Source organism: Plecotus auritus, assembly GCF_963455305.1.
Source record: "Plecotus auritus genome assembly, chromosome: X".
NCBI lineage: Eukaryota > Metazoa > Chordata > Mammalia > Chiroptera > Vespertilionidae > Plecotus > Plecotus auritus.
In genome coordinates this window covers 11,600,078-11,614,378 of record NC_137784.1, presented here as the reverse complement: position 1 = coordinate 11,614,378, position 14,301 = coordinate 11,600,078, and the positions used below count along the sequence as shown (strand labels likewise).

The 14,301-nt window shown below is 39.9% G+C and overlaps 1 protein-coding gene across 1 annotated transcript in view; it reads left to right on the top strand.

Moving 5' to 3' along the window:
* The window catches only part of ADGRG2 (adhesion G protein-coupled receptor G2), a 121,583-nt gene that overhangs the window by 97,940 nt on the left and 9,342 nt on the right, over window positions 1-14,301 (top strand). Inside the window, exons 21-27 of the mRNA XM_080653297.1 lie at window positions 1-46; window positions 171-274; window positions 1,071-1,192; window positions 3,533-3,801; window positions 10,445-10,544; window positions 11,115-11,398; window positions 13,691-13,792. Of these exons, the coding sequence (XP_080509423.1) occupies window positions 1-46; window positions 171-274; window positions 1,071-1,192; window positions 3,533-3,801; window positions 10,445-10,544; window positions 11,115-11,398; window positions 13,691-13,792 (1,027 nt within the window). The remainder of the gene's footprint in view (window positions 47-170; window positions 275-1,070; window positions 1,193-3,532; window positions 3,802-10,444; window positions 10,545-11,114; window positions 11,399-13,690; window positions 13,793-14,301) is intronic.

Genomic DNA, 14,301 nt, shown 5'->3' with positions numbered 1-14,301 from the left:
GATTACTTAACAGTAAGATGCGTATTTTGGGACTTGGGCAGAAATGGTAGGTTCCAGTCATACCTTTTTCAAAGTCTTGAGTGGGTGGGGAGAGGGGTATAAGGGTGAAAGGGAAGTCATTAGTGCTGTGGCCTTGCTGATTGAACAAATACTATTCCCAATGCCAACAGGTGGCAGAGGAGGCTGGTCATCCAATGGCTGCTCCGTCAAAGACAGGAGGCTGAATGAAACCATCTGTAGCTGCAGCCATCTTACGAGCTTTGGAGTCCTACTGGTAATATCCCCAAATTACCTGGCCTTATATTCTGGGTCTGAGGGGTAGCTGGGCATGATACCATAATGTCTAATCTGCTAGATGACTTTGATAAATCAGCAGATATGGTATTGTGGCAAAGTTATTGACCAATGAAATTACTCTCCTAATAAGCAAGTGTACTTGAAGGAAAATACTTGAACATGGAAGTATTTTTTCCCATTCTGTTTTTACATTTAAGTTTTACTCATTTAAATAGCTAGGAGGACTAGGAAATTCAGATTAAAGTGGGTAATAAAATTGTTTAGTTTGCAATGCACTTTACATTTTTATAAAACACATTGATATAAATGATCTTATTTAAATCTCCCCAACAGTCCTGCAAGACAGGTAGAATGGGGCATTGTTATTGTCATTTTAATGAAGTCAGAATTAAGACTCATTTGTTAGGTAATTGTCCACAGTCATAGAACTAAGAAATATAAGTCCCAGAAGCCAAATTCAAGTCTTTAGATTCCTAGCCCAGTGCTTCTCTCGTGTACCATAAGACACTGATCAAGCACATGGGTTTTGGAGTCAGCCAGACCTGAATTTGGTTCCTGGCTCCTCCACTTCGTAGCTGTGTGACCTTGGACAATTTACTTAATCTCCCTGGGCCTCAATTTCATTATCTTTACTTAATGATAATAATTGTGGCTACCTTACCAGTTATTGAATGAACTATGGATGGGCACTTAGAACACTCAATCAATGTAAGTTATGACTCTTTTATTTACTTTAAAATATTTGGTCTTGAAAACAATATTTTATTTTCTAGGACCTATCTCGAACATCCTTGCCAGCGGCTCAAATGGTGGCTCTGACGTTTATCACATATATTGGTTGTGGGCTTTCATCAATTTTTCTGTCAGTTACTCTTATAACCTACATAGCCTTTGAGTGAGTATCCACAACTGGAAACTTGAATGATATGATACAGTGCTCACCTCCATTGCCAAAATGTATTAATTAAGTGCACTCCTCAGCCTACCTTATCCTGTACAACCATCTAGTGGAACCACCTGTATGTAAAACTTCATGATACTTTTTGGTTTATACACTTGATTCCTTCCATTAGTCTATGCACTCTCTGAAGGCAAGGGTTGTGCCTTAGTCATCTTTGTACCCTACAATGATTCCTGGTACTTAGTTGACAGTAAGTGTGAAATGAAAGATGGATGAAGACCCAGAAACCCAATAGCTTAAATCTGAAAGAGACCATAGATTCATGTGTGGAATAAGAGCTATGTTTAATATATTATGTTTCTAAATTATACTTAGCAAACACAAAAGATTAATATGTTAACACATGTTGGCTGAAGAAGAATAAAGAATGTAAAGCTTCACTGAAAAATATAGATACTTTTTTTTAAATATAAATACTTGATAAGTGTGGCTTTGTAGGTCAAAGCAAGAATAACATTCCAAGTAATAGCATCTCTTTCTCAGCTTACAGAAGGGTCCCTTTGGTCACATTTTGGGGGGAATTCCAACAAATTCTGTTAGAAAAGAAGAAAATATGTATTTTTATTACATTAAGTGAAACAATACGTAAGTTCTGAAATGTAGATTTTGGACCCTGATCAAGAAATGCACGAATTTACTTTAAATGCCAAACTTAAGGTCCAGCTGTGAATACAGATTTTTTAGTGGACCTTTGAAAATATTATTAATGAGACTAAATTACCATAAGGCCAACCATTACTCAGAATGATTTCACCAGATCTAATTTCACACATATAAATATGCACTTGTCATCAATTAGCTGTATTTTCCTATGCCTGTTTCATTTAGGTATAGTATAAACTCTTCTTTCCATGATCTCATTTTCACTAATAACATAAGATAACAGGGAAATCTGGCTATGTTTTAAAGATCTGAATATAGGAACCTATTGTATGAGAAGCAGTAGCAATGCTTCTAGAAGTAGTTTGGGAGAAATGGGGGAGGGGGTTGCTCAGTAGATTCCACTACAAACTATTTAAAATGATGGGTCAACAGTCAGCATGTAAAAGGTTCCACAGAAGTACAAGCACAAATTTTCCATATGGTTCCACCAAGGATTCTGTTTATATTTTCCCTTTGTTGTTGGTTTTAATGCCTACAGAGATACTCAAAGAGAGGAAATTTATCCACATGCAATAGTCCCCCCTTATCCACAGTTTTACTCTCTGTAGGTTTCAGGTACCCGTGGTCAACTCCAGTCTAAAAGTATTAAATGGACAATTATAGAAATAAACAATTAATAAGTTTTAAGTTGCTTAGTGTTCTGAGTGAATAACATGATGAAATATCACACCATACTCCTCAATCCTGTCCAGGAAATGAATCATCCCTTTGTCTGGTATATCCACACTGTATACTAGTACACTACCCGCCCATTAGTCATTTAGTAGCCGTCTTGGTTATCACAGTGCTTGTGTTCAAGTGACACTTATTTTACTTAATACTGGCTCCAAAGCATAAGAGTAGCGATGTTGGAAATTCAGATATGCGAAAGAGAAGCTGTAAAGTGCTTCCTTTAAGTGAAAAGGTAAAAGTTTTCAACTTAATAAGTCAAGAAAAAAATTGTATGCTGAGGTTGCTAAGATCTACAGTAAGAACGAATCTTCTATCTGTGAAATTATGAAGAAGGAAAAGCAATTTGTGCTAGTTTTGCAGTCATACCTCAAATTATAAAAGGTATAGCCACGAGTGCATGATAAGTGCTTAGTTAAGATGCAAAAGGCATTACATTTGTTAGTGGAAGACATGAACAGAAAACGTGTCCTGATTGATGGCAACATGTTGCACCAGAAAGCATTGAACCTACTGTATGAAGACGTCAGCAAGAGATCTCCCGAAACAAGTGACACCAAGCCAAGTAAGGGATGGTTAACAGATCCAGGAATAGGTTTGAACTGAAAAATATAAAAAGTCACATGACTTTTATTACTTTATTGTCAAAATTGTTCTATTTTATTATTAGTTATTTTTTTAATCTTTTACTAGGCCTAACTTATAAATTCAACTTTATCAAGGTATGTATTTATAGCAAAAACATAGTATATATAAGGTTTGGCACTATCCACAGCTTCAAGCATCCACTGTTGGGGGGGCGGGTCTTAGAACGTATTCCTGTTAGGTAAGGAGGGACTACTATAGGGGTTTACTAAAAAATAAAATTAAATTGCTTAAAACTCATATATGGACGCACAAGGAGAATGTGATGCTAATTCTTTTATCGTCCTTTCCTTTTAGAAAGATCCGGAGGGATTATCCTTCCAAAATTCTCATCCAGCTTTGTGCAGCTCTGCTCCTGCTCAACCTGGTTTTCCTCTTGGACTCATGGGTTGCTCTGTATGACTGGCGAGGCCTCTGCATCTCGGCAGCTGTATTTTTGCATTATTTTCTCTTGGTCTCATTTACATGGATGGGCCTAGAAGCATTCCATATGTACCTGGCCCTTGTCAAAGTGTTTAATACTTACATCCGAAAATACATCCTTAAATTCTGCATCGTCGGTTGGGGTACGTATCATTTGCTTACACATTGCCTTGGCTTTCTCTGCTTCATCTTCAGTGTTGTGTATTTTAATCACATAGAGAGTGATGAAACAGGTCATACTTGGCAGGCTTCTAAATATTCTTCTTATATGTTGCATTGCCCAAAGAGCAAGCTTGCCATGTCTCCTTCTAGAATGCCTGTATATTTCCCCTGGATTGTTTATGAACACAAAACTCTTAGGAGGGCTTCCAGTCAAGATGATGGAGTAGGTAAATGCAGCACTCACCTCCTCCCATGACATCAAAATTACAACTAAACTACAGAATAGCCATCATTGAGAACCACTTGAAGTCTAGCTGAACAGAAGTCCTATAACTAAGGATATAAAGAAGCCACATCAAGACTGGTAGGAGGGGCAGAGATGTGGAACAAGATGGTCCCTCCAGTGCAGGGGCAGCAACTCGCTTTAAGGCACCAGGGACATATGAGAGGTACTGACTTGTGTGGCTTCAGGGTGAGGCCTGGAGGAGCAACTTTCCTCCAGACAGAAGTAATGGCAAAAGCCATTGTTCCCTTTCAGATTGCTCCCGCTACAGGCAGAGGTGGGCACCATCTCTGAGTCTTCATCAACCAACCTGGCTAACACTGTTCACCCCAACCGGGTAATTTTTTGAGACCCTGTCCCACCAAACTTGTGGGCTCACCCAAGCTGCTTCCAGTGGCTTTTCCAGTTAAAAGCCTGTCTTGGCTCATGCTGCAGAATTTTCCAAAACCTCTCAAAGGTTCACAAACCCCAAACAAGTGGCATCTGGCCTTGGCATGCCCCATGCCCCTTGCACTAGTTCTCAGCTTTGCCTCTCTCAGGCACCTCCAAGTCCAGACAACCATCTGCAGATCACTTTCTAGCTCATGTTGGGTGGCATTAGCCAGAGCACAGGCAGTGGCTAACCTTGGCCTACCCCTCTGGACAGCTTCAGACCATGCCAGAGCACCACCCAACCACCTCCAGGAGCAACACAGTCAAGGGGGTGGACTAAAGCAAGTCTTGTTCTGTGGAGTGAGCTCCTGCACAGTAGCTACTCCACTGTGGTTGCAGCCAGTCCTCGCCGATTGGTCTGGGGGTTAACCCCTCCAGTTGAGGTGCTAACAGCAATCAAGGCTCAACTACAACAGGAGGGTGCACATAGCCTCCACATGGGATACACCTGGAATGCCCAGCTAGGGTAACTAGGGAGGTTGTACCACTGAGTCCCACAGGACATCTACTACATAAGGCCACCTTACCAAGACTGGGAAATGTAGCAGCTCTACCAAATACATAGAAACACAGGGAGGCAGCCAAAATGAGGAGATAAAGAAACATGTCCTAAATGAAAAAACTGGGCAAAACTCCAGAAAAAGAACTAAACACTATGGAGACAAGCAATCTATCAGATGCAGAGTTCAAAACACTGGTTATAAGGTTGCTCAATGAACTTAGGGGGAGAATAGATCAACTCAGGGAGAATTTCAACAAAGAAATAGGAAACATAAAAAAGGACCAGTCAGAAAAGAAAAATACACTAGAAGGAATCAACAGTAGATTAGATGAAGCAGAGGATCGAATAAGCAACTTGAAAGATAAGGTAGCAGAAAACACCCAATTAGAACAGCAAAAAGAAAAAGAACCCCCCCCTCCCCACAAGTGAGGATAGTTTAAGGGGCCGCTGGGACAACAGCAAGCATACCAATATTCACATCATGTGGGTGCCGGAAGAAGAGTGAGAGAAAGGAATTCAAAACCTATTTGGAAAAAATAATGACAGAAATATTCCCTAACTTGGCAAAGGAAATAGATACACAAGTCCAGGAAGTTCACAGAGTCCCAAGCCAGATGAATCCAGAGAGGCCTACACCAAGACACATCATAATTAAAATGCCAAAGGCTAAAGACAAAGAGAGAACCTTAAAAGCAGCAAGAAAAAGCAGTTAGTTACCTACAAGGAAGCTCCAAGAAGACTGTCAGCTAATTTCTCAAAAGAAAGTTTGCAGGCCATAAAAGATTGGCAAGAATTATTCAAAGTGATGAAAATCAAGGACCTACAACCAAGATTACTCTACCCAGCAAGGCTATCATTTAGAATTGAAGAACAGATGAAAAGCTTCCCAGACAAGAGAAAGCTAAAGGAGTTCATCACCACCAAACCAGTATTACAAGAAATGTTAAAGGATCTTCTTTAAGAAGAAGAAAAAAGGACCAAATATGAATAAAATAGCAATAAATACATTTCTATCAATAATTACTTTAAATGCAAATGGATTCAATGTTCCAATAAAACGACATAGGGAGGCTGAGTGGATAAGAAAACAAGACCCATACATATGCTGTCTATAAGAGACTCATTTCATATTGAAAGACATACACAGATAGAAAGTAAGAGGATGTAAAAAGATGTTTCATTAAAATGGAATGAAAAAAAAGCTGGGGTAGCAATACTTATATCAGAAAAAATAGACTTTAAAACGAAGACTATAGCCCTGGCCAGTGTGGCTCAGTTGGTTGGAGCATCATCCTGTATACCAGAAGTTTGAGGGTGTTGGCACATACCTAGGTTGCAGGTTTATTCCCCAGTCAAGGTGTATATGGGAGGCAACTGATCGATATGCCTCCCTCATCTCTCTCTCTCTCTCTCTCTCTCTCTCTCTCTCTCTCTCTCTCTCTCCCTCCCTCCCTCCCTCCCTCCCTCCCTCCCTCCCCCCTTCTCTCTCTCTTCCCCTTCCTCCCTCTCTAAAAAATATAATAATAATAAAAATTTTTAAAGGCTATAACAAGAGGCAAAGAAGGACCCAGCAATTCCACTTCTGGGTATTTATCCAAAGAAACCCAAAACACTAATTTTAAAAGACATATGCATCCACATGTTCATTGCAGCATTATTTACAATAGCCAAGATATGGAAGCAACCTAAGTGCCCATCAATAGACAAGTGAATAAAGAAGATGTGGTATATATACAAATGGAATATTACTCAGCCATAAAAAGGAATTAAATCTTGCCATTTGCTTGGTATTGTGCTGAATGAAATAAGCCAGACTGAGATAGACAAATATCATATGATTTCACTTATATTCAGAGTCTAAAGAACAAAATAAAACAGAAACAGTCTCATAGATACAAAGAACATTTTGATGGTTGCCAGAGGGGAGAAGGTTGGAAGGGGGCTGAGTGTAAAAGGTGAAGGGATTAAGTAGTACAAATTGGTAGTTACAAAATAGTCAAGGGGATGTAAAGTATAGCATAGGGAATACAATCAATCATCCTATATAATAAAAGGGTAATATGCAAATTGACCCTAACAGTGGAATGACCGCTCGACCAGCCACTATGAGGTGTACTGACCAACTCTCAGTCCCTTTCCCCAGCCGGCAGGCTCCCATCGCCCAATGGCGAATGGGGAACTGGGGGTGAGTGGTGGGGGACGTGGGCAGTGCCAGGCCAGGGCCCCTGCCCTGCCAGTCACCTCACACACAGAGGGCGGCCCACGGTGGGGGTGGGGCCAGTGAGCAGGCAGGAATGGCTGACCTCTCGCTCCCTCCCCCTGGCCTGAAGGCTCCGAATGCCCTATGGCGAATAGGGAACCAGGGGTGGGTGGTGGCAGTGGTCAGGGCCAGCTGCGGACAGCCGGGAAAGATGGCCCTGATCACAGGCCAGGCCTAGGGACCGTGCCTGCGCATGAATTTTGTGCGCCGGGCCTCTAGTATTGTAATAACTATGTATGGTACCAGATGGGAACTAGATTTATTGAGGTGATCACCTCATAAGTTATATAAATGTCTAATCACTGGGTTGTACACCTGAAACTAATATAATATTGTACGTCAACCGTAATTGAAAAATAAAAAAACATTTACAAAAACCTCTTTGAGGTTAGAGCTGTGAATTCTCTTTGAATCTCCAGCAACTAGAATTGGAGCTGGAATACAGAAGGTGCTCAATAAATTGAAAAAAATTAGCTTGGTAAAAATGAAGCCAAACTCTCAGTCCCTAAGCTCCCAGTTAGCCTCACTCTGTTCTGTACCTTCCAGATATCACACACATGTATGATGACATGCTAAGAAGGGTAGAGTGAGAGAACGTACAGATAAAACCTAATGTAACTCCACTGCCACATGGGCACAATATTTCAGATCATGCCACCTATTGATGGTGAGTCACGAAGTCTTAGACATCCCAAAGATCTTCAAGTTTTCTTCATTCAATTATCCACCAAATGTAGGAGCCTCCTCAACTTGACTTAACCTTGATAAAAAAAAAATACTCTAACCTCTGCTTGAACACTTCTATTATTGGGGGAGCTTATAACCTTTGTTACAAAACCAAATTCAACTGAGTAAATTTTAAAGATCTTGTGTGTGTGTGTGTGTGTGTGTGTGTGTGTGTGTGTGTGTGTGTGTGTGTTTTCAATGATTCATGGATTGAGCAACACTCAATCCAGCAGATTGATTGGCGCTCCAAGGAACTGTCCAAAATGAAAGACTTTTATATGCAGAAGGAAGCAGGAACAAAGATTTTATACTAGACAAAAAAGCAAGTTTGATTCTGCAAGGTCACTTTCCTTTAGGGGATGGCAGGGGTCTATCAGGCAGATTACCTAACTAGTGCTGATAAGGCAGTTCCTGATTGATTGGTGTAAGATTCCATTTCTGGGAGAGCCGAAACTGCAATTAAGACTGTTTGGTGACATGGGGTTTAGCATAAGTGACTCCATTTGGGGCCTGTTGACGTGTTGTTAATACTTTACAAGGAAGCCAGTAACAAATTTTTAAAGCTTTACAGTTCTATTTTCCCATTAAGTTCATGTGGCTCTTTGTTGGCATTTACCCAGTGGTCTTGTTTTACTCTCTCAGGCAAAATAATAAAATAAAAATAAGCTGACATCTCTTCTGCCAAAAAGTCCTTTAGATAATCTACAAGTAATATAGAACATTATGTACAATGCTCCATTTTCAATGTATTTTCACACAAGTAACTCCATGAAAGACAAGTTAGTGAGGTTAGCAAGGCAGTCATTAATAACTTCAGGTAAAGAAACTGACTCAAAATGATGACATGATTTACCACAATTCACACATCTCAAGACCAGCTGAGCCTGGCTTTCTGGTTTCTATGCGTATCCCTTCCACTGTATTATAGATTCTATATCTCCCAAGCTCCCTCCTCTTCCTCAGGCTAAATATTCCTTCAAATATTCCCTACACAACAGTATTGCAGACTCTTTACCACCCTTGTCACCCCACCTGTCATTATATGTTTGTGAAGAATAAGAGAACACCTTTCCAGAAAGATGTCACTTTTTCCCAGAAAAATAAGCCACTGCTTCTGACATTGGCACAAATTCTGTCAAATTCTGTCTTCTTTGTAGAATCCTGAAAGGTCAGATTCTATTGTTAAGGACTAGCTCCATACTCCCAATATCTTATTTTTAGGAGTGTCTCGCTTTGGAAGTCATATGTTAGTGTATCCAGAAGGTACAAATATAAAAGTTAAATGATATATTATGTTAGGATGTACCAGGAACCCCAACCTGTCTGTGAAAATGAATTGTTTTTTATATCCCAGAGCCTTAGATTTGATGTTAGGATGGTCTGTGTGAGGTGTCTGCATGAGTTTGGGTGGAGGGTAGATGGGGTATAGGGGAGTAGGACTCTTTCCCTGCCAAAAGCCATTTTAAGCTGGGAGTAACCTTCTCATGAGCATCCTCTTAATGCAGTGGTTCTCAACCTTTCTAATGCCGCGACCCTTTAATACAGTTCCTCATGCTGTGGTGACCCCCAACCATAAAATTATTTTCGTTGCTACTTCATAACTGTAATTTTGCTACCGTAATTAATCGTCATGTAAGTATCTGTGTTTTCCAATGGTCTTAGGTGACCCTGCTAGCAGTTCTCAAATAATTTTATGGTTGGGGGTCACCACAGCATGAGGAACTGTATTAAAGGGTCGCGGCATTAGAAAGGTTGAGAACCACTGTCTTAATGGAAGTGCCTTCGGGCCCTTCAGAAACCCAGCATATTGACAGTCATTACCACCATAATGAAGGATTTGCCAGGAGTTCTTGGTATTCCTAATAAGTTGACTATGACTCACATTTTGCATACATTTTGGGGTCTACTTTGCCTCCCATGTGAAACTTAAAATTACATTCCAGGCATGTATAAGAGTAATACTAGCCACTGTAGTAGACAAACCCTGAAACCTCAGAAGAAGATAATTTCTCACACATGAACAGTATAGTTAGCAGAATCAGTTAACTTGTTTTGTAGTTATTCAGAATCCAGGCCTCTGGAGACTCTGCTCTGTCTCAACACAGGGCTTCCAAGATTGCCCTGAATTTGGGAGAAGAGAGTGGAAGGTGTCACAGGAGGCTTTTATGCAACAGGCCTAGAGGTGGAGTAGATCACTTATTCATATTCCATAAGCCAAGACCTAGTCAAGTGACCATATACACCTAGCTGCAAGGGAGGCTGGTAGATGTCCAGCTGTGTGCCAAGGAGGAAGAGAAACTGGATTTGGTGAACAGTTCACCAGCCCTTTTGCCAGAAGAAAATAGACTGTGCTCTCTATTCTTTCTTCTCACCACCTTTGGTTATTAGAACTATGTGTGACCAATGTTTCCCATCTTCCAGGAGTACCAGCCGTGATTGTGACCATTGTCCTGACTATATCCCCAGATAACTACGGGCTTGGATCCTATGGGAAATTCCCTAGTGGCTCATCCGATGACTTGTAAGTACAAAGCCCCCAAGGGAATATTTAGTGAAGTGAAAAACAGAATTCCCCAAGAAAGTGGAGGGTCTAATCAGCCTATTGACTCCAGCTCTCATGCTAATAAAATCCAGTAATATTTACAGCAACCTTCGCAGATTATATTTATATGAAGTTAGATAAACTAGTTGGAAATGCCATGCTACTAGTTAAGCATTAAAACAAACAAATTAGAAGGAAGTATTTTGAAAATACTTTTATAAGCCTCTGATAAAAATGACATACCAGTTACATTATGTTAGTAAAAACCCATGAAATAAAGTCACTAGGATGTAAAGGGAGCAAAATCCTGAATGTTATCCACTAATAATTTTTAAATACTTTCAGCCACCAAGTGTCCTAAAATAAATTATTTTAGGTTTTTTCTCTAGAGATACAAGTGATTGTGGAGAACAGTGTTTTTATCATGTTCTTTTCTCTTTTTTACTTGTAGACATGTTTCAGTAAACTAATATAAATTCATTGCAGCATTTTGAACCATATTTCAGCATGATAATATGTTTTTCCCTGTTTTTCCCCTCCAAATTACAGTTGCTGGATCAACAGCAATGCTGTATTCTATATTACAGTTGTGGGATATTTCTGTGTAATATTTCTGCTGAACGTCAGCATGTTCATTGTGGTCCTGATCCAACTCTGTCGAATTAAAAAGAAGAAGCAACTGGGAGCCCAGCGGAAAAACAGTATTCAAGACCTGCGGAGCGTTGCCGGCCTTACATTTTTACTGGGAATTACTTGGGGCTTTGCCTTCTTTGCCTGGGGACCAGTTAACATCACCTTCATGTACCTTTTTGCCATCTTTAACACTCTACAAGGTAAGCTCTACAGTACTAAATCTGCACTGAACGATCACAAGTTGAACTTAAAAAAAGCACTACTAAAAGAGTATCAACGTGGTTTATTTCGTTGCTTAAGATACATTCTTGAAAGGGCACTTTGAGATCCTTGGAAGAGAGATGTTCATTCAGTTCAACAAGTGGTACTTTTCCCCACCTTTTCCATCATCCCCTCACAGAGAACATACTGAAGGGAACGTGCCAGGAACTCTTTGAGAGTCAATTACTCTTCCTTCACTTGGTTTCTTACTTTTAAAAAAAGGGGTTTTTTAAATTGAAATAGAACATCCATAGAGAAAACTACATGTGCCATAAATGTTCTTGTAAGGTCTCAGCACTCTGACCTCCTTGGGCTGTGTTTGGGAGACAATGATAAATATGGAGTGAATATACAGACCCAAGTGGCAGCAGCCTGACCCAGTGGCTAAGCCTGAGACATTGCTCTGCTGGGACATGCAGCAGGAAAGGGTCAGGCTTTGTGTCACCTTTACTTCAGAGCTTCCCATTTGTTAATGAAGCCCAGCTGTAGTCATTTCGAACCCTCTTAGCTATCTATATTCTTTGGAAAAGCAAATTACTAATTCTTTTAGACCAGTGTTACAAAAGACTTATCAGCTCTGATTAATTTTTAATGGAAGTACAGTACGTTGGCATTAAAAGCCAAGCAGCCTAATAGGTTTACATTACATAACAATAATCCATATCCCTTGGTTCCCTTTTATTCCAAAACCTCTGTTGGGATGCCTTTTAACTGCATTCTCATCAGCTTGTTTTCATCTTTTCCTGCTACTTTTAGCTCCCATAGCATTCTCCTGTAGTTCTTAGGCAAGAGATCAATTGGCTTGTTTTCAAAGTAAACCCAACCTGAGAATGAATTCAAATGTCTAATATGCTTGTTGTTTACATAGTTATTAATTTTAACCTACAATGTACCAGTTCCTGAATCGGTATATCTAGATGCTGCACTACATAGTATTAAATAGGAAAGTTTTATTTGCCAACAATGGCATGCTATACGTAAGAGACACTTTTAAGAGAAAAAATAAAACAAGAAGTGCTGGAGAGAATGTGGAGAAAAGGGCACCCTATACACTGCTGGTGGGAACGCAGACTGCTGCATCTACTGTGGAAAACAGTATGGAGTTTCCTCAAAAAATTAAAAATGGAACTGCCGCCCAGGCCAGTGCTCTCAGTGGTTAGAGCATCAGCCTATGCAGGGAAGGGAAACTGAACGTGCCTTTCTCTTCATTTCCCAAGAATGTCTTTTCATTAGAATATGAATGGATAGAAGAAATGTACTGTTTCATTTATAAAAGGGAACCTAATTTGCAGGGCTTTGGTGTTGATTAAAGGATAGGCTCTGATTTGGGACTTGCCTCACCCCATTTTGATCTCTTTCATACATGCTACTTCTCACCTAAGGCAACCAAGAGTAGCCACCCAGGGTGGCCAATGAACAAAGGTGTGCATGCAGTATTCAAGATACCAGTCTTCAGAGGAGGCACCTGAAAAGGCACATCTCATGTTTTAAAATGAAGATTTTTAAAGTAGATAGATGGGGGTTTGGGGAGATGGAGAACTCCAAATTTTCCCCTTCACTCAGCAAATATTTATTGGGGAAAGCATTGAGGAGTCACAGTAATGGGGCTGTGTGGTGAGCCTAGCAAGACGAGGACAGAGGTAGGTAGGAGGTGGAGCCTGAGGGCCTGTGCAAGATTGGAGTGTTGTTTTCTTCTTAACCAGGATGCCAGTGGAAAATTTCCTTGAGCAGGTTAGAGGAAGGCAGGGGGTTAATGCTGCAGTGCCCCAGGCTTGGGAGGAAGAGGGGGAAGACCTGGCAAGGGCCTGAAAGGAGGAACAAGGGATCTGAGACCTATGGTGGAGATGGCATTTGACAGAGCTTGGAAGTCAATTATAAACATGGAGGAGCTGGGAGGTAGGAGCCTAGGTCTGAGCAGGCATCCTGGGCGGATAGCTTGTATTTCCAAAGACTGGGAAGGCCACAGACAGAATGCGAGCGGTGGCAGTGAACTTAATTTTAGAAATACAGAATCATCATTCCTTTTATAAATATGTTTTATCATACATAGAAAGTGTCCCAGGTTGCCTTTTGATTAGCAAACTTACCCAAGACTTTGAATTTTTTTTCAGTTTGTAAATTTCACTTTGCCTATAGCTGTCAAAGATTTTATCTTTTGTGCAAAGGAAGCTCATGACATTAAGGTCTTAATTTGGAATTCATTGTGTTATGGGTCTTCCCCCCCCCTATAGGATTCTTCATATTCATCTTTTACTGTGTAGCAAAAGAGAATGTCAGAAAGCAATGGAGGCGGTATCTTTGTTGTGGAAAGTTACGGCTGGCTGAAAATTCTGGTAACGATTTACTTTACCTTTTATCCTTCTAAATCTTGAGGAAAAAAATGCATAAGTTAAGATTCAAAGCAATATATGCCAAAGGGCTATCGGATATAGAAATCAATGAATGGAACATGCACAATAAAAAATATGGATTGTGCACATTAGGGGCAAAAAAAACCTAAAGAATTAAAAAAATAATTATTCATATCTGGGAACTTAGTGAGCAATAGAATTAATGTCTGGCTTCTTGATTGAAACAACAGTGAAAATTTTAGAATTTATTTCCTTTTGAGCTAATGTTTCCCATTTACTCAAAGTAATTTTTAATATTTACCTTCATAACTTTTTAAGTCTTGACTCAACCTTGTATATAAACTTTAACATACACTTGGTTGTTTGGTTATAGCATACATTTGGTTATTTTGAAGTTATAATATTTTCAGGTCCTGTTGGCTTGTAGAGCAAATAGGTCATTTTTAGGAAAATAAGAAAAATGAAGTACTGTCTGAAAACTAAATTCCTTT